Source organism: Mucor mucedo (assembly GCF_025094135.1).
Source record: "Mucor mucedo strain NRRL 3635 chromosome Unknown EV154scaffold_72, whole genome shotgun sequence".
Classification (NCBI taxonomy): Eukaryota; Fungi; Mucoromycota; class Mucoromycetes; order Mucorales; family Mucoraceae; genus Mucor; species Mucor mucedo.
The window spans coordinates 27,167-52,773 of NW_026252356.1; the positions used below are offsets into that span (position 1 = coordinate 27,167).

General features: G+C 36.7%; 11 protein-coding genes across 11 annotated transcripts; 6 read left to right on the forward strand and 5 right to left on the reverse strand.

The window, feature by feature from the left end:
• The first annotated feature begins 755 nt into the window (after nt 1-755).
• On the forward strand, nt 756-1,556 carry EV154DRAFT_515001 (uncharacterized protein). The gene has a single exon (XM_051602211.1). The coding sequence runs from the start codon at nt 783-785 to the stop codon at nt 1,440-1,442; it is 660 nt and encodes a 219-aa protein (XP_051455677.1). The 5' UTR covers nt 756-782; the 3' UTR covers nt 1,443-1,556.
• EV154DRAFT_515002 (uncharacterized protein) lies at nt 1,557-4,615 on the forward strand. Its single transcript, XM_051602212.1, has 3 exons — nt 1,557-2,056; nt 2,131-2,301; nt 2,370-4,615. Exons 1-3 carry the CDS (start codon nt 1,571-1,573, stop codon nt 4,296-4,298), a joined length of 2,586 nt encoding a protein of 861 aa, XP_051455678.1. The 5' UTR covers nt 1,557-1,570; the 3' UTR covers nt 4,299-4,615.
• Nucleotides 4,616-6,108: 1,493 nt separating this feature from the next.
• On the reverse strand, nt 6,109-8,368 carry EV154DRAFT_604124 (uncharacterized protein). The gene is made up of 2 exons (XM_051607382.1): nt 6,510-8,368; nt 6,109-6,423 (listed from the first exon to the last, which is right to left on the reverse strand). Exons 1-2 carry the CDS (start codon nt 8,360-8,362, stop codon nt 6,207-6,209), a joined length of 2,070 nt encoding a protein of 689 aa, XP_051455679.1. The 5' UTR covers nt 8,363-8,368; the 3' UTR covers nt 6,109-6,206.
• A 1,405-nt stretch (nt 8,369-9,773) lies between these two features.
• EV154DRAFT_565510 (uncharacterized protein) lies at nt 9,774-10,601 on the forward strand (the record flags this gene model as incomplete). The annotated part of the gene is made up of 4 exons (XM_051605904.1): nt 9,774-9,976; nt 10,020-10,168; nt 10,223-10,468; nt 10,573-10,601. The coding sequence occupies 4 exons, from the start codon at nt 9,774-9,776 to the stop codon at nt 10,599-10,601; spliced, it is 627 nt and encodes a 208-aa protein (XP_051455680.1).
• Nucleotides 10,602-11,286: 685 nt separating this feature from the next.
• On the reverse strand, nt 11,287-12,188 carry EV154DRAFT_515010 (3-oxo-5-alpha-steroid 4-dehydrogenase-domain-containing protein). The gene has a single exon (XM_051602213.1). It carries the CDS (start codon nt 12,159-12,161, stop codon nt 11,364-11,366), a length of 798 nt encoding a protein of 265 aa, XP_051455681.1. The 5' UTR covers nt 12,162-12,188; the 3' UTR covers nt 11,287-11,363.
• Nucleotides 12,189-14,603: 2,415 nt separating this feature from the next.
• On the forward strand, nt 14,604-17,131 carry EV154DRAFT_424098 (uncharacterized protein; the record flags this gene model as incomplete). The annotated part of the gene is made up of 5 exons (XM_051596173.1): nt 14,604-14,902; nt 14,986-15,184; nt 15,274-15,466; nt 15,558-15,798; nt 15,925-17,131. 5 exons carry the CDS (start codon nt 14,604-14,606, stop codon nt 17,129-17,131), a joined length of 2,139 nt encoding a protein of 712 aa, XP_051455682.1.
• A 44-nt stretch (nt 17,132-17,175) lies between these two features.
• EV154DRAFT_515017 (uncharacterized protein) lies at nt 17,176-18,490 on the forward strand. The gene is made up of 4 exons (XM_051602214.1): nt 17,176-17,355; nt 17,421-18,050; nt 18,120-18,225; nt 18,282-18,490. Exons 1-4 carry the CDS (start codon nt 17,266-17,268, stop codon nt 18,359-18,361), a joined length of 906 nt encoding a protein of 301 aa, XP_051455683.1. The 5' UTR covers nt 17,176-17,265; the 3' UTR covers nt 18,362-18,490.
• Nucleotides 18,491-18,587: 97 nt separating this feature from the next.
• Nucleotides 18,588-19,625, reverse strand: EV154DRAFT_565514 (uncharacterized protein; the record flags this gene model as incomplete). Its single annotated transcript, XM_051605905.1, has 1 exon — nt 18,588-19,625. One exon carries the CDS (start codon nt 19,623-19,625, stop codon nt 18,588-18,590), a length of 1,038 nt encoding a protein of 345 aa, XP_051455684.1.
• A 489-nt stretch (nt 19,626-20,114) lies between these two features.
• Nucleotides 20,115-21,068, forward strand: EV154DRAFT_515020 (thioredoxin-like protein). Its single transcript, XM_051602215.1, has 4 exons — nt 20,115-20,191; nt 20,252-20,344; nt 20,403-20,620; nt 20,689-21,068. The coding sequence occupies exons 1-4, from the start codon at nt 20,161-20,163 to the stop codon at nt 20,998-21,000; spliced, it is 654 nt and encodes a 217-aa protein (XP_051455685.1). The 5' UTR covers nt 20,115-20,160; the 3' UTR covers nt 21,001-21,068.
• Nucleotides 21,069-21,468: 400 nt separating this feature from the next.
• Nucleotides 21,469-22,752, reverse strand: EV154DRAFT_467494 (FK506-binding protein 2B). The gene is made up of 6 exons (XM_051597766.1): nt 22,634-22,752; nt 22,521-22,572; nt 22,267-22,407; nt 22,157-22,203; nt 21,931-22,078; nt 21,469-21,860 (listed from the first exon to the last, which is right to left on the reverse strand). The coding sequence occupies exons 1-6, from the start codon at nt 22,719-22,721 to the stop codon at nt 21,725-21,727; spliced, it is 612 nt and encodes a 203-aa protein (XP_051455686.1). The 5' UTR covers nt 22,722-22,752; the 3' UTR covers nt 21,469-21,724.
• A 158-nt stretch (nt 22,753-22,910) lies between these two features.
• Nucleotides 22,911-25,499, reverse strand: EV154DRAFT_515055 (uncharacterized protein). The gene is made up of 10 exons (XM_051602216.1): nt 25,361-25,499; nt 25,265-25,289; nt 25,199-25,203; nt 24,988-25,120; nt 24,761-24,909; nt 24,659-24,684; nt 24,131-24,596; nt 23,936-24,053; nt 23,650-23,870; nt 22,911-23,589 (listed from the first exon to the last, which is right to left on the reverse strand). The coding sequence occupies exons 1-10, from the start codon at nt 25,405-25,407 to the stop codon at nt 22,986-22,988; spliced, it is 1,794 nt and encodes a 597-aa protein (XP_051455687.1). The 5' UTR covers nt 25,408-25,499; the 3' UTR covers nt 22,911-22,985.
• Between the last annotated feature and the right edge of the window lie 108 nt (nt 25,500-25,607).

A 25,607-nucleotide genomic window follows, 5' to 3' on the forward strand; every position in this document is an offset into this window, starting at 1 on the left:
TGGTGTTCTGATCAAACAAGTTGGGATAGGCACTCTTGTAATACGCCTTGGTCTTTTCATAAACGGAGAACGAGATAGACTTGATGATACTTACAGTGATAAGCGGTGGTACCACACCTTTTTTGTTGTTAAAAAGAGAGTTTAGAAGTAAGAATAGGATGGCATGAAGTAAAAAAAAAAATTGTACCCCTAAAAAAGCCTCGTACACCCTCTTCTTTATAGGTTTGCTTGATACACGCATTGATCGAATCATAGTGTTGTGTCTGTAATCTCGTCTTAATAGAATCAAACTGTTCTACCCACCATACCATATTTTGTTAGTGATATAAAAAAAAGGGAGGGTGTGGAGACTTATGCTATAAAACGTACGGGATAGCCAGATATAACACCCACTACAGCAGCAGCAGAAGCAGCGATAATGGTTCTATTTGCTACAAAAAGTTATTTTTATATGTTTACAGGTTTTTTTTTTTGTGAGGGAGGGGGGAGGGTTGTCAAAAAACATAAACTAGATGAAAAAAGACGCGGTATCCTACTTTACACCACAATATATCTTGATATAACGACTGAATAGGTAATGCATGAACTTTTCTTTCATCTGGCGACATTATGTGTTATTGTGTGGGTAAAATGAGAGAAAGGAGGAAGTTAAAAATCACCTGAGAGAACGAGAGAGAAAGAGAATTGGGAGAGAGCGTGCGTCATTTATTGATTTTTTTTTTTTGTGATTAAAAATCCGATGTATTCTTTTCAAAACTCTCTTTTTTACACCTTCATTAAACATGTTGGAGCTCCCATCTCAATTTGTAATTTCGTCGCGACTAAGTAGGTTAGAAGCCAAAGAAGTGCTAGAGATTATCCGATTTACAGAAAAGATATGGAATGAAAGAGCAGTTGAGCAACGCATGAAGAGATACCCGTCAATCCCGATGATGGGTGTGGGTATATCCAACCCACAGGAACTGCAGCGAGTGATATGCGGTGATATTCCAGTGATACACATTCAAGACGATTGCGAAGCACTCCAGGCAGTGCAGAAACGAGAGATCCGAAATAGACAGTTTTACCATCGATGGCTCCTCTTGAGTTCAGCTAGTCTATGGGGTTTTTGGATTGGACAGATGATGAAGAGTGTGCGGTTATTAAAGCGGGGACATGATGTGATTCAAGTACCCTTATTTGAAAAGGGAAATCTACCTATACCCAATTATATGCTGGGTCTCTGCTCCCTTTCAGTGACATGTTTACTTTCATGGTTCTCCCAAAGAATCTATCAAAAGATACGTCATGAATATGCTTATTTCTTAAACAACAAACACATGATATTGATTCGAAATGATGTACTCTACACGAAAAGACGTTTTTTCCTTTCAACTGTCCCATATTATTTCATTGGTTTAATCAGTACATCCTTTTACAAAGGCTTGGTTGCACACAAATAAACATTTATTTCTCCGCCTTTTTCGTGTGTCCCGGTCACCTGTGGTTCACGAAAAAAAAAAATATAAAGATTTAAATTAGACTTTTTTTCTTTTTTTTCTCTTTATAACATAACACATAAAATAAAAAAATGACCACTATGATGAAGAGTCGATCACCTTCTTTAGGCACATTGCCTACTATGACTTCGGTGGAGATGCCTATGCCTTCTATCTCTATTACCAATAAACCGTCTTGCGGTACCTCACTTTATCACACCTGTCGTTCCGTGCTAGACAGACTATCCTTGGTAGAAGGCATGACACATTATTTGGAACTGGAAAGCCCATCTACTACATCACCATCTGAATCCGTCATTCACAATACTTCGAATGACCCTCTGACTAAATTATGGGAACTCTGTCGACGTGGCACACCACTAGCTACTTTATTCAACGCTTTAAATCCAGTCGAACCATTAAAAGCAGCAGATACCACCACACAACAACAAACGAGTGAATGTAAAAAGACAGTCTATCACTTTATTGTAGCCTGTCGAAATCAACTCTTATTTACCGAAGATCAAGTATTTACACTTTCCGATGTTTACAAAGACAGTACCAATGGATTTGTCAAGGTACCTGCACACAACCCAAAAAAAAAAAAAATTATAAACTTTAAAAAAATGACTAATAACATTACTAATTTTAGGTCGTCAATACCATTGATGCCATCTTACAACTCTTGGAAGAAAAAGGCATCATTTCCTCTTTCACAAACAACCGAAACTCTTTAAACGCACCCAAAGATACCCGTGATAAAGTTGTTCATGAAATGCTTGAAACTGAGCGTAAATATGTCCAAGATTTAGAAATTTTACAGGTAAATTTTTTCTTGTACCTATTTTAAAAAAAAAAAAAAGAGAACTAACAATAAAAGGGAATGTCTAGAATTATATGCGTGAAGTACAAATTCAAGAAGTTTTGAACCCAGATACCATCCATTATGTGTTTGGTAACTTGAATTCACTAGTGGATTTTCAACGTCGATTCTTAATCCAATTAGAAGAAGTGGGCGAAAAATGCCCTGAGGACCAAAACTTTGGTTACCTCTTCAGCCAAAATGAAGATTTATTCGCGGTCTATGAACCCTTCTGTTCCAACTTTTGTACCGCTCAAGACCTTGTCGTTCAGGAAATCCCGAAATTAGTCAAACTCTCCAATATCTTGAACCCCTATTTCGAACTACCCAGTATGTTGATTAAACCTGTGCAACGTATCTGTAAATACCCATTACTGCTTAACCAGTTGATCAAATCCACAAAACCTGATTGGCCTCATTACGCCGAAATGGAACTAGGTTTGGAATCTGTAAAACGTGTGACAGAAAAAGTAAATGAAACACAACGAAAATATGAAAATATTCAGGTCGTCGAAGAACTAAAGAAAAGAGTGGATGAAATGAAACCTCAAACACTTGAAAGCTATGGTAGCTTATTATTACATGAAAAACTCATTGTACAACAACCCGATGAACCTAGTAAAGAAATGTATATTTACTTTTTTGAAAGAACTATCCTTATCTGTAAGGAAACAAAAGAACCTACCAAACATAAACCTATGGTCATCCGAAGAAGGAGAGCTGGCAGTCTACAACCTAAAGGTTTAATCGCTGTCAGTCGCATTATTGCTGTCCGTAACAAATCTACAGGTGAAGGAAATTGGTTGCTAGCCATTGATTGGAAAGACCGTGAAGTAGATCATCTCACGCTAAAATTCCGTAATGAAGAACATGTTAAATTATGGGAATCTACTTTGAAAGGAAGAATGTCACCCATGAAATCATCCGTTTCCAACACACAACTAGCTTCTATGAAGACATATTCACCTCAATCTGTACCTGCTTTCCTTCGTACAGATGAAGATGATGAAGATGACGATGACGACGAAGACGTAGATGAAGATGAACATCAACAACAAAGATTACGAGCCAATTCATTATCAGCGCATTTAATTCATTCGATCTCTGGTAGACCCAAGATTCCACGTAATATGTCTGATACCGCACGCTACAATCACAATCCCACAGCAGCCGTAGCACCACCACTTCCACGTACCAGTTCAAGTACAAATACACATGATTATTATAACTATCCTGTTTCACCACCTCCTTCCAATCCTTCTTCCCCTACTTCATCAGCAAGAGCCTCTCAATCCAGTTCAACCACTTCTAATCGCATGAGAGATGGCTCACCTTTAGCTGATATTGCCTCCAAATTTATGTCAACCACCACAGAAGAATATTCACCTCCACCCAAAATGAACCGTAGTCAATCAGCTTATCCCGGTGATAGCTATCCTTTACCACAACATACGGTACCCACAGTGAACCCATCTTACATTCGCCTTCGATCTCAAAGCAGTCCAAATATACATAACAATACTAGTAGTAGTAGTGGTGGTGGTCATAAATGGGAAGATGCACCGCAATTACCGTTTAATTCACGTACATTATATCAAACACCGCCTTCTCCCTCCGACTCACCTACACGCGATAGTCATCGACCCGTGACCAGTCATAGTAGTCGACTCTCGGATGTGCCTACCTCACCTATCAGTGGCACACTCAAACTCAAACTCAATTACAGTGATGGTATCTATGTCGTCATGTGCTCCATGGATATTCTGTTCTATGAGCTGATGGAAAAAGTGGAGCGCAAAATCAGACTAGTGGCTAATTTACAACCCAATGATGTATTACGACTGAGATACCAAGATGAAGATGGTGATTTAATCACTATTAATTCTGACGACGATGTTCAAATGGCTTTTGAAAGTAAAGGCAATGCCAACAGCATCAATTTATTTGTCAGCGTCTAAACCCCCCCCCCCCTTACTACTATAAAAAATACACACCTTTGTTATATGCCATACATTCACTTTACCCCTCACTCACACACAATTATATTATATACATTTATTTTTATGCTTTTTTTGTAAATAAACATTTTTTTTTCCCGCACTTTTTTTGGTACGACTCTTTTACCCAAACAAACTATATTTATCTGTCAAACGATGGAAGGAGCACTTTTCTCACTCTCACACATTTCTCTCTCTCTCTCTTTTTTTTTTTTTTCACGGGTCCCTCTCTTTTCGGTCGGACAAAGAAACCATAAAAACGCACTGGACAAGTCTTTGTTGTTGAAAGCTTTTTATTTTCACCATTCTTGTTTACTGAATTTGGACAGTTTGTGTAAAGTATTTTTTTTTTCATGCTATTCCCATGCTAAGTATCATTTTAGTCGTGCATATTTCTTTAGATGTTTTTAAAAAATAAAAATACTATGGGTTTTAAATAACTAACATTCTGACTTGTCCATCTTTTTTTTAATTTTTTTGAAAGCAGCACTCTTCTTGTTTACAAAATAAAAAGGAAAAAAAAAGGGGAGGGGGGAAGGGACCTTATCCTTGAACACTAGTAGTGCCAAGATTGGATAAGCACACTTGTAACAAATTGATTACTACCCTCACTCTGAAACATTACAAAAAAAAAAAACGTGTACAAGGATCTACACTAGGTCTTTTTTTATTTTAATCAAAGCTTCAACGTTTCACAGACGGTAACTGAATATCTTTTTCTAAAAAAAAAAAAGATATTCTTATATCTTCCATCCTTGCTTTTTTTGTTTTGTTTTGTTTTTAGTTGTAAATCCTATTCATGTGCCGCCTTAAAGTTTGAAATTCTGTACGAAAGATAATCAAGATCTGATAAGTAAAAATACAACAAACCTTTAACCTTTTATTTTTTTTTTTCTCTTATCAGGCTTTGTATGACATACGTACACTAATCCACCCTGAACCCGGATTCATCTCTTTCCATGCTGTGTGTGCATCATCTCTCGTGAAACACATGTACGGAACTCAAATCCGCTCCCCCCCTTCCACTCTACCTTCTTTTTCTTCTCTTTTTTTGTGACAAAAAAAAAATCAGTCAGTTTGAGCCTCCGATTTGGCAGATCATCCATTTGTTTATAAAAAAATCGTTATCTTTTTGCATAAAAACATTTGTATAGAAGAGAATGTCGTACAAATAATCAGGAACATTATTTAATACACATGACCCTTTACCTTTCGAAATTACCATAATTCCAAGTAATTGCCTCTTTTGGGAGGGCCCTGCTAAAAAAAAAAGAACTACAGTAGTCGCTCGATTTAAGGGTGACCAAAAATCTCGGAAATCTCACCCTAAAATAGAAAATACCCTTAAATCGAAAATCGTGACTATTTTAAACAGAAGTCACTACGCCATTTTTAACCGTGAAATATGATCATTACTGCGAAATATTTATTTTTATTCGGACATTCAATAAATTTGATCAAAAAGTTAGAAAAAAGTCAAAAATACACTGTCAAATCGTTCGATTTAAGGGTATGGGGAATTGGAATCTCACCCTTAAATAGAATAGTGGTTTAGTGGTGTTAATGCTGGGGACGGAAGCTGTTTTTCCAAAATCCACCCTTAAATAGAAAATACCCTTAAATCGAACACCCTTAAATCGAGCGACTACTGTAAATAGAGGGATGATCATTCTTCTTTGTAGATGTGCTAATACACTATTTTCAGAAAATATTAGATCAAAATGTAAAAAAAAATTCGTTCACAAATAAAAAAATAATTCGTTCACAACGTAAAAAAAAATACGTTCATCTTCCGAAAAAAAAAAAAAAAATTGAGCTTACCACTTAAGTGTATCTATGGTTGACCTGCGATAACAGGCCTGGAAAATTCTAGTTGCGACGTTGACGAACATTTCTAATGTTTGCTTGTTCATTTTGGGTTCTTGCTCTTCTCCGTTGGTTCTGGGGAACCTCTCCACGTCGAAATCTTGGGGGAATGCCATTTCCAGCACGAAGTGAGCGAACAATATCAACCATGTTCAAGCAAGCAGCCATATCACGATTCCATAGACGAGGAACAATCCTATTTGTGTTATTAGTCATGGCTCTACAATTTTGATTTGTACATCTGTCACAAGAACAACAAAAAAAATTATTAGATGAAGAAATTATTAACATGTAAAATCAACATACCTTAAGAGACCATGTCTGATTACACGAGGATTTGCTCTTCGTCTATGAGGGCGCGGGTTATCGACCATCCGAAACGTTTCAAGACTTCTACGTTCACAAACTGGGCAGCACTGACTTGTTCTAAATTCATCAATCAAGTACACCCTTTTACCAGCTTTTTGAAGCAACCGACGGAATCCAAGGCCTCGGACCGGCTCATGAAATCTTGCATTAGGAGAAGACCAGTTACCCATAACATAAACAGCTTCGACACCAAACTGTTCATCTAGTTTTGAAATAAGATCCTCGTTTCCTTGCTGTCTTCTAATGTAGGCAGATAGCCGCAATTTTCTGTGCAAGGGATGAGCAGTACGATGGTTGGTTCGGAAGTTGACATAGTGGTTTTGGATAATGCCTGTCATATTGGACCTGTTTTCAAGATACTGTTCAAATTCATCTCTATTCAAGGAATCATAATTAACCAAAAGCCTTTCAGCTGCTGCTACTCTAGCGGGTTTCACAGCTTCACGGATTCTACGGTATTTTTTGATCTTTTCAAACTTGTCTTGGTACTGTTTGGTAAATCGAAACTTGTTTGGATTGTTTGCGGTTGAGTTTTCATGCACACAGAATAGCAAATCTCTTCGTCCAGGATCAATTGTAACACATCTTCCAACAGTTTCTTGAGCAATCTCTTGTGAAATGTACTGAATTGATTCAACCACAACAGCAAAACGAGCAGTATATCTGCTTTCACGATCCATTCTTTTCTTGATCACAGTTACACCTACTCCATCCGTTTGAATAGTTCCTCTAAACTGGAGCTCGCCATTTTCTTGGTGTTTGAGTGCATCCGAGTTTAGGTTAATTACTTCACGCCAAAGTGCTATCTTATCTTGACGATTAGTCCACCGACGACCAAGAATATTTTGACAAAGAATTTTTGAATCGATAGTTGTGTAGCAAGGAATCCAAGAGCGGCGTAATGGGAAGCAATTAAACACAGGTAATTCTATATCAATAAATAATAAAGCCAGTTCGTAAAAAGCCCGCATATGTTCAACTGGTCTTGCTTTGGAATCAAAATAAATGCTATTTCCACGAAACCGGTAGTCAACGGGATAACTGGTAAGGACAGGGCGAAGAATTTCAAGAGCGTTATTGTAGATAGGGTCCCCGAACTGCTCTCCGTCCAATACAAAATCTTGAGGTAACCTTCTAGCTATAAGTTCCTTGAATCTTGTCGCCGGCTCAGTTATTTCTCTGTATACTTCAGATTTTATCAGTGCATCAATTAATCCTTCACGTCTTCTATAAGCAATTAATTCGGCTTTTCTTTGTCGAATACGAAGTAGATGATTAACAGCTTGTCTAAGATGACTTCCCAAACGCATCTGAACATTGTTGCTATAAGATGTAAAGATCTTTGCTCCTTCGATTAAAGATGCTTGCTGACCATAACGGAAATCTGGTGGAACAAAACCAGTGACCTCCAAATAGTCATCAAGATAAGTGTCAATGAATGCACGAGTCGCCCCAGTTCTTCCGCCAGCCCTTCCTCGTGCATACCGAGTCAGTTTGAGCCAGACCTCTGCAAAAAAATCACGATTGATACATCGACTGATATCAAAGTTCTCATCTTCTTGAATGGCACGCAAAAAAATGTACTTTGAGAGTGAGTATGCGTGTGTAGTGATGTTGTGGACTGTCACTACATATTCTTCGAGCCTTTCACGTCGCTCTGGGTCCCAACCAATACCATCAATAGAGGATTTAACAGATATAATATGATCGCCAGGAGCCAAAGAGCTAGATGTGCTCATATTGCTTCCAGGTGTACCCGGCGTACCAGACAAGGATCTATCAGAGTCCATGCTGGTAAAAAAAAGGGCAGTTATTTGAAGTAAGAAGTTTCTATAATAACATGTTAGATAAATGTCACTCATTTTTGGATTGGTTGTTACAATATTTACCTTTTACGTACAAAGTGTTATGAATTTGAGAATAAAGATAGTTATACGTAAAATAATAAAGAAAGAGAAAAATAAAAATTGAGTAAGGATTGAGGTAAACTTTTTTACCGACTATTTATATAAGATTTCATTGTTCATTTCTGACTTTAAAATAATTCGTTGATGTTGTTATTGAAAAAAAAAAAAAGGGGAGAAAAACAAAGAACAATGAAATTTGCATGAAGCAGTAATAAATACACTTTTTCTAGCTTTCATTTTATATATATATCTTTTGCAAGAAGGTAAATACCTCATATTCATTATAGAAAAATTCGGATTGCCCAGAAATTATACGAAAGCAAACGGAAAATAATTGTGTCATTCAAAGTAAAATCAAAATTGGTTGAAATACCCCTAATACATATAATGAAATAAAACTTTATTTCAAGTAAAACTCTAAATACCATGTACTTGTCTGAGCGTTTTTAGGTCTTTTGTTTCTAGTTTGACAAAAAAAAAACAGGTTACCGTTTCAGGGTGTCAGGTAAAGAAATGAGTCTGGTACATCCATATATTTATCCACTTATACGTTTGTTACCAATAAGTGTGTCGTTCATGACGAGGTAGTGGCATTTAATTTACTCTTGGTAACGCAACACATCTAAAGGGGGGGGGGGTTGCTACCCCTCGCTTCCCTTATGGGTGAATAACAACAATATCAAGTTTTTCTCGTTTGTGCGTATCAAAATAGGCCTAAAAAGAAGACAATAATTATTTGGTTTAAACCCAATCGTTCAATTTTCAAGAGCAAGCTCGAGCAGGTTAGTCTTTTGGATGAAGTGACATTAAATTAAAGTCATATTATACGCATACAATAGTGCACTTATTCGGGTCCTTCAATATGATGGAAAATTGTTCTTCTACTTTTAGCAGTATACCCATTTAATGATAACAGATATATTTCTCTTTCGTTCATTTCGTTTGTAAACTATGCATGGAAAATTAATTAATTTTTAAGCGATTATTTATTCCGTCGCTGATTGAAGTTTTATTCTAAGCGTGCACGAAAAATTTATGAAAATAGTGTATAACATGAATTGCATATTTTTATTTTATCCGTATTATGTCATAATTCACATATGACTTCTTTTGTAATTTATCAATTCGATGTAAAGTCAGTATATAGAATCTATCATTTACCATACAAAAAAAAGATGGATAAGAGAGAACAAGAAAAAAAATATATTCTTCTTCTTGTAATCATACTACCAAAAAAAAACACATATAATCCAACAGGACAATCTTCCTGAAAGTCGTTTTTTGGTCAAACGTAATGCGTTCCGTTGAACCCGCTGCTTCAAGCCTGGAGTTATTTGAAGGTCTGCCTCTAGTAGATGTCCTGTCTTCCATCAACAAGTTGATCACCTTGGGTCAAACTCTGGAAGAAGTCAAAGACTGGGAGACAGAGCTTTCAAAAAAGGAATCTATTGGAATATACCCGAAGAATCAAGAGACAAGCCATTTGAAGAAGGGGAAGTGAGTATGAGACGTATAATCCTCCTCCTCCTCATTGTAACAGAGACGCTGATTCTCCAGACAATGATGATGCTTGGCCAACCACCAGTGTGAACTTATTTGGTCCCGGATCTGATTTTGTGGTCGTCATTTGCTATCATATTTCCTTCTTACAAGGAAGTACCTTATTAAAGGGTTTACAAGCTTACATCAGTACATGAGAATCATATACTGTGCATGTTCAAAACGTATTATTTGGGTTCCAAGTTTGGGTTCAACTTTTAAGGGACCCAAAGATCAAACGTGTCTGCTGGCGACCAGACCCTATCCAAAACCAATGCAATAAGAGAAACTCGGTGTGTATATGGGTCCTTGTATTGACTTTGTCAAAACGTGTAGGTGGAGACAAAATCCGCTTTGAAGCTGCTTTTGAAATGTATTTGAAGGACTGGGATGTCAAACCTCGCTTTGAAGAAGCGAAAGGGGAATATGAAGCATCACTTACATCCAAGGGTAAATAAATTAAAACCACTGGGTTGGGACTTGTTAAAAGTTGCCTCGAGCAGTTTTTAAATTTCTCTGGTTTACATGGTTTGGCTACCTATACTTTGTATCAGAAATCCTTGAAGAACGTCGAGATCAATGATGATGATACTACATGCTTTCCTCCTTCCTCTGATATGTAATCATTGTTGCTGTATCTACTCATCGTGCTATAAAAATAAAGGGCAATCATTTGTAAGCCTCTATCTTACAATCTCAACCATGATAGGGCAGAAAATCGAGTGGACCGTCGCTAGCACAAGGCCATGCGATTTATTTTGTATATTACGAATGAACTGTCGTCTTAATCACTTGCAAAATATATCATGATCATTTTTTTTTAAAAAAAAAAGAAAAACCCTTTATTATTTTTATATAAAAAAAAAATTGACATGATAAAAACTATCATAATAAATCATCCCATGCTTTCAAGTATTCAATTTTATCCGTAGAGAGGGGTTCTAGCTGAAATATACAAATAAGCGCCAACATAAAACCTAGCCAGAAGGATGGAGTGATCCAGCTCATCAATACAATTTGAAGTATATGCATTGTTTTTTCAAGTAATTTGGCATTGCACATAACCTCAAACAAATATATATATATATATAAAAGGCTCTTATATGATTTTCAAGCACCATCAAAAAAGGGGTCTTTATGATTTTTTTTTACACCATTTTTTTCTGCGCTTTTTCTCCTTTAATTGCTTTTAAAACGGGACTTTTGATTGTCATTACTGATACAAAAAAAAAAATACCATCTAGACTATAAAGTATTATGATTTTATTGTTTTTTTTTAAAAAAAAAAAAAGTGAATTCTATAAGGGAAAGCAATAACAAAAACAAAGATAGAGTTGAAAATTCTCTACCAAATGAAGGGAATTAAATTCTTGCGCTGTTGCAAGTCCTTCTTACTTTGACGGTCCACCAGATTCAGGTTATACCATGCACGAGTTTTTCGGGCACGATCGGTCAAATAGATGAAAGGGAATAACTTGAGTGCCACGGTCACGATATTTTGACTAAGCAAAATAAACCCTAAAAACACAACTTGTTCTGCCAAATAATGCGGGGCAACGATATAATTAAATAATCCACCTTGAGGAAGTTGATAGTTTTTCTTGCTAATGTGTGGTGAGGTACGTAACTGACGTAAAAGTACATGATGGTAAACACTCACTAACTCTCCCGCAATGACAAGTAGAGCACCATACTGTGTCCATTTTTCGGAGAACACGCCTTGAGGCATACGACGCACAATGAGTAAATCAAGCACCGTTGTCATGGCATAGGTTACCATAATTGGAATCACTGTTTCAAAACTAGTTTTACTCTTGTATAGATGAACAAATAACACTTCAAGTACACGTTTAACAAAATGCATGGTGACTAGCGCATGGACAAGGTCAAAATGGGTGGTAAATGAAATGCGTGGTTGAATGCAGAAACAAGCGAGGACGCTGGGAACGTAAATCAATAGCATGGCTTTTTTACTTGGGATTGTGTCAAGTTTGGGTCGATTTCCAAATTTTGAATAAGGTGTTGTGTCAGTGAAGGATGTTGCAATGGCACTGATAGACAATAAAAGTCCAAATATCAGTGAAGTAATTGTCAAACCATTCCAGTCTGGTACGTAGAATCCAATGGATGTTGGATATCCCATGAATGTTTTATATAAAAAAAAAAAGAAAGTAAAGAAAAAGAAATAATTGGCATGTTTCCCTTTTTCTCTTTTTTCATAATTAATGTTGTACGACAGGGTGTCTTACCAGCATATTCTTTGTGTCCTCTCTCGTTTTTTTCTTTTCACATTTGATTTTTTTTTTTTGTATGTATCGATCGTCAAAAGAACGATGAAACGGAATAATGACATATAATTATTTTTTCAGTGTTATTCACAATAATAAAGTCAGCATTCTTCCATCGCTTCCCCCACAGACTGGGTTCGATCACTCGCTTAATTCAAACCCAATAAAGGCCACTTCTTTTTTTTTTTAGACAGGTGGTCTGACAAAACCCATTTTAACTCATCCCCAAAAAAGAACAAAAATATTCTTTTTTTTAAAACTCAATTGTAGTTGAAGAGTGAAGGGACACATTTTCAATCTAACAGGCTGTCAACCTTCAAAACTCTTTTTGTATACAATACAGACGTCTTATTCGATCGGAGAGTTTCACATAGGTTTACTTTGTAGACTTTTCAAAAAAAAAAAAAAAAAAAAAAAAATTGCAAAGCTTTCTGCTTATTAAAATACCAAATTGCTAGTCCGCGGTTACTCCAATTCGATCTTGGGAGTAATATCAGAAGACACCAAGTTCAATAAAATGTAAGATAATTCTTTATTGACTGTGTGAATTGGTTTGGTATTTATTTGACTTGGTATCTTTAATGAGGAATGATACGTATTATAGAGTTGAGACATTGAATGAGTAAAAAAAAAGGATAAATAATCAAACAGACAGGCCCAAAAGATAAATGACATAAGCATGAGTCAACATAGGTTAAGCTCACTAAAAAAAAAAAGAAAAAAAAACCGTCCCCGTCCTTTGATTGATAAACGACAGGGTCGACGAATTGTATCAAGTGAGAGGATAAATAAGCCCTCTTCGCCAAGTCTTCAATGCTGAGGGGTGCAATTTAATCTCTACAAAAATAGATAAGCTCTCTTTTGAAGATCCATTGCGATCTTTAAGAGGTCAGGAAGTTCCATTTCTTGCTGAGCGCTCTATTTATTGAGCCACCTATCGAAAGGGGGAAACCAGTAACTTAGGACGAAGGTTTCCCTTACAGAAATCGAAACACACCTTTTTTTTGAGTATTTACCAAATTTGGTAATTGCTTATTCAATGTTTCAGCCACTATTGAAGTGTATTGATATTTATATAGGATCATAGGTCCAGACACAAATTACAAGCACTGAGAAGAAGATCACATCACTCAAGGAAAAAAAAAAGTTATGAATTATAAAGTAATTTTTGTAAAAGCATATTTAAACGAAAAGTAATTCAGAAATGTTTGCCCTTATGTCTGCATCCTTTTATAATAATGAAAACATATACGCCAGTTGTGATTTCATACTTTTGTAATAATTTTACATTCATGATTATTCATGTCCCCCTCTTTACCATAAGGCTCTTTTGGTACAATTCACAAATAAAATAGGTATTCCCTTCAGGATAATTTACTATTTTACATTATTGTTTACTTTCAGAACTAGACGTTTTGCGTGGGATTTTTTTTTTTTGTATATCTGAGTGCTTTTTTTTTTATTTATGAGAATAATGTATGCATTCATTGCAGCTATTTTGGATGATGTAGAAACCATGATGTAGTATGTATAATAACTGATGGATAAATTTGTGCAATGAAGAACAATGATAGGATGGTGAATGAGTTTTTTTTTTTTATTACATATAAACCCTCTCCTCCTCCTCCCTTTTTTTTTTTTTTTTTGTACCTTAGAAATTAGACTTTTCACAATAAAGATCTACCATCAATCAAAATAATTTAAAATATTATAGGAAGGGAGGGTCAATCATCCTAAAAATGTACTATTCCGCTAAACAAAAATGGTCATTTATTTATAGGAGACCATGTCCATTGTAATGCAGATCGAATAACCCGACAATAAGAAAAAGAAAAAAAAAAAGGTTTGACACTACCCGACTCAATTGAGCTCCTCTCTCTCTCTTTTATAAAAAAGAAAAAGGGAATTTGTGATTTAATATTATGATTTTCCTCCTCTCTGTAGTACAAAAATGCACCCCTTTAATACTGACTCTAAATCTTTTTTATTGCATTCTTTTTCTTTTTTTTTTCTCTCTCTCTTTTTTTTTAATTCTATTATACAAAAAAAGGATGAATGAAACATTAGAAAAAGCAGGACAAGAATTACGAAGTACCAACCGACCCATATACGGTGCATCCAGCATTCGAGTGAACGATACGACGTATATCTATGGTGGATTTTACAATGTCGCGCCATGGAACAAGGAAGCCATGTGGATACTTTCGGATACACTCGAGTTAAAACAAGTCGAGACAAATCCCATGGCATCCCCCGCTGTCATTTTTCATACACTATCAAGTTTAGATCCTCATACCATGTTTAGTTTTGGAGGTCATGGAGGAGGAGAAGAACAAGGGGGGGAGTTATTACGCTATTATCGTTTTAATTTTCATCAATCCGAATGGACACCCTTACAAAAGAAAGAGATGACACCCGTCGAACGATTTTGGCATACCACAGTTCAATTGGACGGGACCCTCTACCTTTACGGTGGATCCAATCGGACGACGGGGTTTAGTGATATTTGGAAGTATCGTGGAGATTTGGATCGTTGGACTGAAATTCAACAAGCGCATCCTCAGTCAAGATGTGGACATACATCCACCATCACAACGTAAGTTTATTTAAAGGATTATAAAACAAGGTTTTTTTTTAAAAAAAAAAAAAAAAAAAAATCTCATGTACACATTTCCATAGTGATGGCAAGATGATTGTGTTGGGAGGCTTCGATTGTTCCATCACCTCTTTTTCATCACCCAAAGATAAATTGTTGTATCCACTTTCAAGTGCATCTATTTTCAATACGGTGACGACACAATGGTACGATCAACCTTTGATTGGATCCATTCCAAGTGATCGAACCTTTCATACAGCAGTAAAAAGTAATGTTAGTGAGGTCCTACCCTTGTGTGTGTGTGTGTGTATATGAGAATGCTAAACAAATAGACGCACTTTTTTTTTTTAATGTATGTAGTGGATGAAAAGATCGTCATTTGTGGCGGTCAGGATGCCCGTGTAGAGCCCTTTCAGACGTATATTTCAGGTAAACAAATGTCTGCAGTACTCGATATCAATGAATGGAAATGGACACGTGTTCCAATGTCTCATTACCAACCTCCACCGACTTCCTTTTCTATCGCGACGATTGTCAATCATACGAATATGGTATATGGACTTGGTAAAATATATATATATAGAATTTAATCAGCACAACAGCAAGGAAAAAAAAATTGTTTTAGGAAGATAAAAAAACTCATAATAAAAACAAGGTCTAAATAGTCACTCTGCCAAGGATGGAATTTATGTACTGGATACATTAACACAGGAATGGATCCCACCAACAAGGATCGGAAAGGGAGACCTAAAACCGACGAGGGTTCCCACAAGCGCCATTCTATTTCTTGTTTTATTGGCGGTGATTCTCTCTCTTATATTATCCATTTTTTGGATCTTGAGAAAGTACAAGGTCCATGTCTTTCAAAGTCTAAAGAAGAGTGTATGGAACCCAAGGTAAAAAAAAAAAAAAAAAAAAAAAAAAAAAAAAAAAAAAAAAAAAAAAAAAAAAAAAAAAAAAAAAAAAAAAAAAAAAAAGAAAATAAAAAAAATTAACTCATGTATTAAAAAAAAGTCCTTTAGAGCGGGAGAACCTTTATGGGCAGAGATGAGTCGTTTCATCTTTCGATCTTTTTTCTTTGCCGTATTTATGATGATGAGTGTCATCTTGTTAGTACAAGTTCAAGATAGCCCAATGATTGATCAAGTGCATCGTGATGAACATACCACTGTTTTGGCACCGCATCTTCGATTTTGCTTTGACGGTTGGAAATCCGTCGTGTTACAATGTACCACCAATTTTGGAGGCTCTTGCAACGAACATCTTGAGGACATGACACCCCAGGTTCAGGGCAATCTAAATTATTACGGTTATGCATTGACTTGTTATTTGTTTAAAGCGGATACGTTGCTCTTGGGACCAGATCGATGGACAAGTCAAGGCACGTCCCTTCAGTTTTATTATTACGGAGAGACCCTGAATCAATCCATCGTGCATGTTGAATCCTATCCTCCTTTACATGATCCCAACCTGCCTGTGTATGGACTCTCGGGAGAATTTGACGGTTGGTACACAGCAGATGAGAATGCTAAATTTCAAGCTTCTGAACAAGGGAATCTAAAGACCCAAAACGTGTTTCATCTGGAGAGTACAAGGGCAAGTCAGATTGGGTATCGATATGGACGTCGAGAGAAGATGGATCGTTCGTTATGGAATTTGATCGGGTTTGGGACACGACGTGAGATGGTGCATGATATAGAAACAGTACAGTATCAGACAACCACCATGGATGTAACATGGGTGGAGGAGGAGGAAGGATCTTTACCTCTTGTAGGATCATTACATGTGTTTCCTACCAGTTATCATACGAAGGTGATGCGAGAACAACGAGCATTTACAGTGATTGGTGGGATGGGTATGATTGGAGGTATCTTTGGTTTGATGATTGGATTTCAAGCCAGTGTCTTTGGTTATCGACCACGATCACCTTGGGGTATTGTGCATCGTTGGACTGTGGGTTGGATGAGAAAATCGTTATTGGATGGTTTACGAGCTAGGTTTTCAAAGAAGGATCTACATATTCCTATTGTGCATCCGATTCATCATGGGAAAGAAGAAGAACATCGCATGGCTAAATTAGAGGAAAGATTGCATGTGTTTGAGTTTTTATTTCAAGCGTATTATATTGACGATGAAGTCTTTCGATCCTTGGGCAACAGCAGTAGTGGCAACGGCAGCAACGGCAACGGCAGCGGCGGAGGCGGCGGCGGCGGTGGCGAAGGGGTTTAAAATGTGGACATTCTTCTTCTCCCGTTGGATAAAAATGGGAAAATAAAAAACTTTCTTTTTTTTTTTTTCCCTTTTGTAACAAAAATAGTTGTATTAAATCCAAAAAAAAATAAAATAAAAATAAAAAAGAAGAAATGAATAGGTTACAAAAGTTCGTACCTTTATTGTTTTGTACTTTACTCTGTGCTAGTTTTATTCAGGCACAAGAAAACCCTGTAGAAGAGGTAAAGTATAAGTGAGGAGGAGGAGGAGGAGGAAAAGCTCATCTAACTTTTTTTTTTTCATGTAGCTTGTAGATGCCAATCTTCCTACTTCATCCAAAGAGTTGGAATTGAATACAAATGAATTAGGATCGGATGGAGAGTTAGAGAAATCGTTTGTGATTTCCTTGCTCATGATTATTGTGTCTGAAATTGGCGACAAAACCTTCTTGATTGCAGCCATCATGGCCATGAAGCATTCACGTTTAGTAGTGTTTGCAGCAGCCTTTTCTTCCTTGGCCATCATGTCTGTTCTTTCTGCTTTCTTGGGCCATGTGGTACCCAACTTAATTCCTAAACAATACACGGATGTTTGTGCAGCGCTCCTGTTCTTGTGTTTTGGTGTACGTATGATGTACGAAGCGTATTATATGGACGATAATGATAATGAGGAAATGATGGAAGTGGAGAACGAATTAAAGACGGTGGAGGATCGTGAACGAGCCAATAAGATGGAAGAGATGGAGGTAGGTGGATTAGAAGCTACTAGTCAACCTGCACTTGGTACTGGATCAAAACCTGAACGTGCCAAGGAAGGTTTGATGAACTTGATGCAGCTTGTCTTTTCCCCTGTCTTTGTTCAGACTTTTGTCCTTACATTCTTGGGTGAGTGGGGTGACCGTTCTCAAATCTCCACCATTGCTTTAGCAGCAGCCAACGTACGTTTTTTTTATTTTATTTAGTCTCTGATGCTAGAAGCTAACCCTTCACCTTTGCCCAATATATAGAACGTGTATTACGTAACTGCAGGTGTTGTTCTTGGACACGGTATGTGTACTGCTGTAGCTGTGATTGGAGGCCGTATGTTGGCATCCAAGATTTCTGTTAGAACAGGTAAATATTTGTTTATTATTTAGAAAGTGTGATCTATGTATTTACTCTTTTCTTAGTTACATTTGCTGGTTCTGTTCTTTTCCTTGTCTTTGGTGTTTTTTATGGTTTCAATGCTTATAAAGGACTTCAGGAATAATTTTGACACACACATATATATATAAATACATTAGACAACAGATAGAACCATACACTCTCTCTCTTTCTTTTTTTCATACACAAAAATAAATAAATAAAAAATGAAACCCCCTTCTCTTAACCCCCCGACTTTCCCTACGTCTCTGTGTAACAATCCCCCCTCTCAAAACTGACAGTACAGTTCGGGGAAATGCTGGTAAAAAAAAATCCCAAAGAAAAAAACTTTTTTATTTTTTCTTACGTACAATAACGGAATTAATAGGTCTTCCGTCTTCTATTTCCTCAATGACATCTTTTATGATTTCCAATTCATCAAACTTTGCAAAGAATTGACTAATTTCATTCATTTGCAAACGTAGACTCTTTTTAGGCTGCTTATAATCATAGGCTGGATCATCCACGAAATGGGAAATGACAAAACATCCATTCTTGTTCAATAACGACGGTACTTGTGCCAAAAACGGTCTTGACAGGAACCGAATGTTTAAAATGAGGTCAAAGGTGTGTGACTTTGCGACGGGGTTTAATCGGTTGTAAAACTGAGGGAACGTGTAGGATGCCGTGTCTTTGCTTTCCAACGCTGTCATCGCGAGTCGTTTGGCGATCTCTTCTGTGGGGTCTTGGAGTTCCTGTGTTTCCCCATGGGGGTCCCACCAAGCATCCGACACTAATTTCCACTCACCGTTATTGAGAAGTTTGGCTTGTGCAAGTAGGTCAAGTTGATGACTGACGTTGAGGTTGCGTACAAGGAGATCGGTACGGACCATGGCGCCAGCCAATGAATCGAATGCGGATGCATGCCATTGTTTATTACGAGCGAGTAACCAACCTACATCACGACCTGATCCACACCCAATATCTAAACAAGTCCAGGGTGTGTCCTTTTTAAATTGTCGTAGAGGGAGTTCAATGGTATCCATGTGAGCCATGAGAAAGGGGGATGGTTGAAATAATAGCCATTGTTCATCCGTATCTGATATCCAACCGTTCTCGATGGCTTGTTTCCAGGTCAGTTCACCTTCCCAAAGTACCCAGGGCACTTGCCAACCTTGTTCGATCAACCAAGTAGCACAACCTTTTTCGTGAAGTGGTTCGATGACAGCAAAAGGTAATCGTTTAGGTGGAAGTTCGGATTGACGTAAGACGAGTTGGGAAAGTGGGATATTCGTGGAGGATTTTAAGTGACATTGTTTAAAATCCAGTTTTGTACGTAAGTCGACACAAAGTGAGTTACTCGATTCTATCCAAGCACGCAATAATTTCATTACAAAGGGAAGAACAAAAAAAAAAAAGTTTTTATAGGGGGGCCATCATTGGTTTTTTTTTGGAACGGAGTGTGTAACCGGGGAAAACGTAAAAAAATTAAAAGGGAGAGCTTTTGCTGCTGTTGGGTGTGTGTGGCTTATTTTTTTTAGCGAGAGAAAAATCTTTATTTTTTGTGTGTGTGCTATTCTTGTGCTTCTATTTGAATTAGATGTTTGCATGATCGAATTGCGCCATTACACAAAAAAAAAAAGACCAAGTCCAATCAGATAGATTATATGAGCTCACCCATTCATGCGATGGCATCATCTCTCTGTTTTTTACGTATTCTTGTGGCATTCAAAATAAAGGTGAAGTACAAGATGCGTATGTATGCTCTTGTGTGTGTGTGTGTGAGAAAGAGTTTCTTTTTATTACTGTCTCCATAGAGAGGACTTTTAAAAATTATATAAATACAGAAAAACAGTTTCGGGATTTTTTTTTTGTTTTGCTTTTTTTTTTTTTTTCTTTAAACATCCCTTTACCACAAAAAAAAAAATGACTCTCAGACTTGGCTCCACTGCACCCGGTAATAATAAGGACGCGTAAAAATAAAAAGTAGACAAAAAACTGACTAAAAAAGAGATAGATTTCAAGGCCCAAACCACCAAGGGCGATATTCAATTCCATGAGTTTATTGGTGATAAATGGACTGTTCTCTTTTCCCATCCTGCCGATTTCAGTAAGTGTCTGATATATAACGGGAATTGGATGTTTTAACTCTCTTTTTTTTTTTGTAGCCCCTGTGTGTACCACCGAACTTGGTCTTGTAGCTGCGCTTCAAGATGAATGGGATGCACGTAACGTGAATGTGATTGGTCTCTCTGCTAATCCTCTTGCTGACCACGAAAAATGGATTGCTGATATTAATGAAATCAGTAACGTTGAGCTTAACTTTCCCATCATTGCTGATGATGATCGTGTTGTCTCTACACTCTATGACATGTTGGACCACCAAGTAAGACTTTTTTTTATATAATAGCATACGGTGGGAGAGAGAAGGAACTAAAGCTGATTAAAACGTAGGATGCTAGTAATATCGATAGTAAAGGTATTCCATTTACTGTTCGTTCCGTCTTTATCATTGATCCTAAAAAGACTATCCGTTTAATCTTGTCTTATCCTGCATCTACGGGTCGTAACTTTGATGAAATTTTGCGTGTGATTGATTCTTTGCAGTTGGGAGATAAGCATCGTATTACCACACCTGGTAATTGGAAGAAGGGTGAAGATGTGATTGTTCATCCTTCTGTCTCTACCGAAGAAGCACATACTCTCTTTCCCAAGGGTGTCAAGGTCATTAAGCCTTATTTGCGTTTAACCCCCTCTCCCTTTTAACAATATCCACTATAAAATAAATCAGTGATTTTGTATTTTAAAAATCGTTGTGAATAAGCCCCGTGTGATTTTTTCTTTTCTTTTTTACTTTTAATTCTTTTTATACAATGAACAACTTTGAAGAGAGTTATAACACAACTTCTATTTTGGAGGAAGAACAAGACGGTGAGGGTATGTCCTACAGCACTTGGATGGCCGAGGCGGTTCTTAAAGTAGTGACTGGAATCCTTAAAACGCTCAAAACCCCCTTTTCTAGTGCAGATGACGCTATGACCGAAGAAGACTAAAACCAAAAAAAAAAGTGCTTTACATATTTAGTTGTAAACAATGCTAAAATATAAATAAATAAAAGTGTGGTCATTCTTATTGCATAGGTGTTGTAAGTCGTGAGCGGAAGGTGAAAGAGAGAGTATTATAAATAGGGTTCCAACCGAAAAAAAAAAAAAAAAAAAAGTTTTTACTTTTTAAAAAACATTCCTTTTTTTACTTTATAAAACACATCATGGATATTGGACAATCAGACAACACATACTCTAAAAAGACTTCAACCAATGAAGCAGGATCTACTGGATTATTTAAAGTGGGAGACTATGATGACAAGCCCAAAGACAAGACAAACAATGAACAGCCAGGTTTATTGGGTCAATTGACGGAAACGATTAAAAACGAAGCCCAATTTATTGCTGATAAATTCAATGGCACCAGTACTAAATAAATAAATAAACTATTTCTTTTCCTTGATCTCCTTTTCAACTGCTTTTTTAGCTTCTACAATATCTTGCTTTTTAGCCATACGAAAGACCAAGAAAAACAAGATAAGAATACCGGCTGTTGAAAGAATGAAACTGGGCGAACTGAAACTTTTTTTTTTTGATATATGTGCGTCAGTGAATCGTCATCTATTTTATGCATGAAAAAAAAAAAACTTACGAAATAATGGCTTCGTCGTCATTTGTTTTAACGGTTTCGGGTCCCTTTCTTTCATTACGTTGACCTTTTTTAATATCTAATAATTCAACTTCAAATACAAGTGTGGCTCCACCAGGAATCACAGGATAAGACCCACGATCTCCATAACCTAATAAAAACGCGTCATATTACAGATTAAAAAGGGTTTTTTTTACTTTTTCGTGTCTTTTTTTTCTTATATTTTTACCCAAGTGAGGAGGAATGGTAAGCTTACGCTTCTCACCAATACACATGCTAAATCATAAAAGGGGAGTTTTAAAATTCCTACAAGTAGACAATCCCTTATTATATACATACTTTAATAAACCTTGTTCCCAGCCTCCAATCACTTGTCCTTTACCGATTTCAAATACAAAAGGATCATTACGGTCTAAGCTACTATCGAATTTTACACCCGTGTCAAAGAGTGTACCGGTATAATGCATCGACAATTGATCGCTTTTTTTTTTTTTAATTAAGGTGTCAGCCATTTTATCTCTCTCTCTCTCTCTCTCTCTCTTATTTTTTGGAAGGAGTGCGCGTTTCCCTTTTTTTTTTTTTCTTTTTCTTACCCGTTGTTGGATCGAACAAGACATTTCTCGGCAGGAACACGTTTAAGAATACCTAAAAAAAAAAGAGGAGTGTTTAGAAAAGAGATGGCAGAAAGAAAGAAAAAGGTATTTACCAATTTGTAAATCAGCAGGTGCTTCTTTTAAAGCCATGACAGAAGTAACAGCAGTTACAATAAAGGCGAGTCCAGCAGTAATACGCATTTCAAATGTTGTTATTTTTTTTTTATACAAAAGAAAAAGAGATGTATATATAAAAAAAGATGGGGCTGGGATTTATTTAAAAAAAAAAAAAACTTTGCTGGACACCATTCATTGGCTTAAAAAGAGAGATTAGCATGTTTTACCTCTTTTTTGCATAAAATACAGCTGTCATAAAAATCGAGATGAGGTGTTATTTATTTACAAAGGAATATATATATATATACAATTTTTTTTTTAAAAAAAAAGAAAAAAAAAAAAGCCCTCTCAGGCTTCTGGATCTTGCATTCTACCAGAATACAAGGATTGCACGGAAGAAATAGACGGTATCCGCACACTAGTACATGTGGAAGGTCGTGTCGGTTGCGGTGATATAATATCCACTTGTGAATGTTCGTTATTCGGCTCATAATAATTTGTTCCATTATTAAACACGCGGGTAACATTATGCGGACTCGATACCTCAAATGTCTGTGGAAACGTAAACGGATAATCACGATGATCACGCGCTAATTGATCCCGTTTATCTCGATGTTGAATTTGTTCTAAATGCAAAAGTGCTTCAGCCGCTGTGGAAGGGTGATGTGCGTCTGGACGTTGATCAATTAATGCGCCACTAAAGATCAATTGGATCTCTTCTAATGATCTTCCTCTTGTCTCTGGATAGTAGAGATGGATCACCGCTGCCATGATAAAACAGATCACTGCAAAGAATAGATACGTACCCCATACAATCTCCCGAAACATGATGGGTGCTACCAACGAAATAATGAGGTTGAAAAGATAACTGCATGAAGTGGTGACACCCATCGCATTGGCTCGAATCATTTGTGGGTAAATCTCGGCAGGGTAAATCCAGCCCATCGGTCCCCTGTATTTCTAATAGATTTAGGTGTGTGTGTGTCTGCGTATAAATAAATCCCTTTCTTACCAGCTTAGTGCAAAGCAGGCAATAAATACAGCAAGCAAGACAATAATTGCATAGGTGGCTCTGGGTGTTACAAGGCCTACTACATCCACATCTCCATACACCGCTACTTTATTCACCAACTCTTGGTTAAATACAGCAGATACAATACCGATGGCCAACATACAACTTCCCATACCCAATGCCCCAGCCACTAGAATTTTACGTCGACTCCATCTATCAATCTAGTACAGGTTTGTTTGTTTGTTATAAAGCGTTGTATGATTTACTCTTAAAAAAAATGACTTACGTAGAGCAAGACAGTGACGGTGGCTACGAAATTGACAATCCCACCTACACCATTTCCCAACAAGGCTGAATAAATCTCCTTGATACCTGCGGATTCCAGAATATGCGGTAAATAGAATCTATGCGATGCGATGTAGTTTTAGTGATGGGAGTGGCTGTGTGAGATATTTAAAAAGACATGTAAAAAAAAACTCACAATAAGGCATTGATACCGGAGAGTTGAGTAAAAGTATGAATGCCCATACCCAATAAGGTTCTTTTGAGGTTATTATCGTTTCCCTTTTTTAAAAGACTGAGGAAACGTTGCTTGTAGACGATTTTATCAAATGAGACGTCTTGAACGATACCTGTGAATTCCATTTGTACCTCTACGTCATGAACGTCACCCCTTGACCTTAATTGAGCTAGTATCCGGAGTGCTTCTTGTGGCCTATCCTTGTAAATGAGCCAACGTGGACTTTCGGGAATAAAATAGATGCCCACCAACATGATACCACCTGCAATGAGTTGCGTACCAAAGGGTACTTTCCATACAAGATCACCCTGTGAACGATAAATACCAAAGACTAACCAAAAGGCCGTGCAAAATCCAAGTGTCACAAAGATTTGATAAAAGGAAATTAATCGTCCTCGGTTTTCGGGTTTAGCTACTTCGCTTTGATCTTTTTTTAAAACTGTCAGTCTTCCACCCTTTTTTTTTTATCTGTTGATCCCGTTGACTTACATAAGGGAACAAGCATACTGTAGACACTGGAGGGAAAGAGAGAGATGAGCATGCTTTTTTTTTTTTTTTTCAGTAGGAAAAAATGATAATAATTTAGCTTACCCAACACCGAGACCTGTCAGGACACGACCAGCGAAAAAGGAACCTTGTGTTTGTCCTGCGACTTCGACAATGCAACCTATTTCATGTATAATGGTTGCTACATAGAGAAATCGCTTTCTTCCCAATGCATCCGCTATAAACCCTGAGATCTACACAGGTTTTATTTTAAAAAAAAGAATTGGATTAGAAAAAGAGGGGGAATAGACGCAACAATTTTTTTTTTTTACAAAAGAGGCAAGAAAAGAAGCGGCTAAAGAAACTGGTACGACTGCTGTGTATGCTGAAGAATCTGTGGGTATGTTGAATTTATGTTGAAATGATGGCATGAGCATAACAGCAGAGGTAACACCGCTGTCATATCTAGAATTTTAAAATTAAATATTTACTTTTTGCTGAAAAAAAAAAAAGAAATAGGGAATTGTTTTTTTTTTTTTTTACCCGTACTATATAAGAAAGACGTCATTAAAAGCTATTTATATCTTCCTCTCTTCTTCTTCTTCTTACCATGAATCCACCCAGCGATACAAAACTAGTATTGGCATTTTTTTTTTAATAAATACAAGTGCTTTATGAATTATTATTAGAATTTTTTTTTTTTACCAGCAAATGAGGTATAGTTTCAATTGTGAATTAACTGGAATCTTCATAAAATGAATGCTACAAAAAAGAGAAGACAACAAAAACTCTCTCTTTTTTTTTAAAAAAAAAAAATTCTAATGGAGTCAAAAAATGTGGGATGGGTGGAAGAGTGAAAAAAAAGAGGTTTTGTCTATACTTTTATTGACAGTCTTTTTTTTTTTTTTTTTTTTCTCTCTGTTATGCCGAAGCGGGACATGAACAAATTATC

Coding starts and splice junctions, on each gene's coding strand:
- EV154DRAFT_515001 (XM_051602211.1), top strand. CDS start 783: ATGTTGGAGCTCCCATCTCAATTTGTAATTTCGTCGCGACTAAGTAGG.
- EV154DRAFT_515002 (XM_051602212.1), top strand. CDS start 1,571: ATGACCACTATGATGAAGAGTCGATCACCTTCTTTAGGCACATTGCCT. Junction 2,057..2,130: donor GTACCAATGGATTTGTCAAG/GTACCTGCACAC, acceptor TACTAATTTTAG/GTCGTCAATACCATTGATGC. Junction 2,302..2,369: donor AAGATTTAGAAATTTTACAG/GTAAATTTTTTC, acceptor GGGAATGTCTAG/AATTATATGCGTGAAGTACA.
- EV154DRAFT_515010 (XM_051602213.1), bottom strand. CDS start 12,161: ATGGGATATCCAACATCCATTGGATTCTACGTACCAGACTGGAATGGT.
- EV154DRAFT_515017 (XM_051602214.1), top strand. CDS start 17,266: ATGAATAGGTTACAAAAGTTCGTACCTTTATTGTTTTGTACTTTACTC. Junction 17,356..17,420: donor AAGAAAACCCTGTAGAAGAG/GTAAAGTATAAG, acceptor TTTTTCATGTAG/CTTGTAGATGCCAATCTTCC. Junction 18,226..18,281: donor CAAGATTTCTGTTAGAACAG/GTAAATATTTGT, acceptor CTCTTTTCTTAG/TTACATTTGCTGGTTCTGTT.
- EV154DRAFT_515020 (XM_051602215.1), top strand. CDS start 20,161: ATGACTCTCAGACTTGGCTCCACTGCACCCG. Junction 20,192..20,251: donor ACTTGGCTCCACTGCACCCG/GTAATAATAAGG, acceptor AAAAAGAGATAG/ATTTCAAGGCCCAAACCACC. Junction 20,621..20,688: donor ATGACATGTTGGACCACCAA/GTAAGACTTTTT, acceptor ATTAAAACGTAG/GATGCTAGTAATATCGATAG.
- EV154DRAFT_467494 (XM_051597766.1), bottom strand. CDS start 22,721: ATGCGTATTACTGCTGGACTCGCCTTTATTGTAACTGCTGTTACTTCT. Junction 22,573..22,633: donor ACCTGCTGATTTACAAATTG/GTAAATACCTTT, acceptor TTTTTTTTTTAG/GTATTCTTAAACGTGTTCCT. Junction 22,204..22,266: donor TGGGAACAAGGTTTATTAAA/GTATGTATATAA, acceptor TTTATGATTTAG/CATGTGTATTGGTGAGAAGC.
- EV154DRAFT_604124 (XM_051607382.1), bottom strand. CDS start 8,362: ATGGACTCTGATAGATCCTTGTCTGGTACGCCGGGTACACCTGGAAGC. Junction 6,424..6,509: donor ATCAGACATGGTCTCTTAAG/GTATGTTGATTT, acceptor TCAAAATTGTAG/AGCCATGACTAATAACACAA.
- EV154DRAFT_515055 (XM_051602216.1), bottom strand. CDS start 25,407: ATGAAGATTCCAGTTAATTCACAATTGAAACTATACCTCATTTGCTG. Junction 25,290..25,360: donor AAACTATACCTCATTTGCTG/GTAAAAAAAAAA, acceptor TGCCAATACTAG/TTTTGTATCGCTGGGTGGAT. Junction 24,685..24,760: donor CTGACAGGTCTCGGTGTTGG/GTAAGCTAAATT, acceptor CTTTCCCTCCAG/TGTCTACAGTATGCTTGTTC.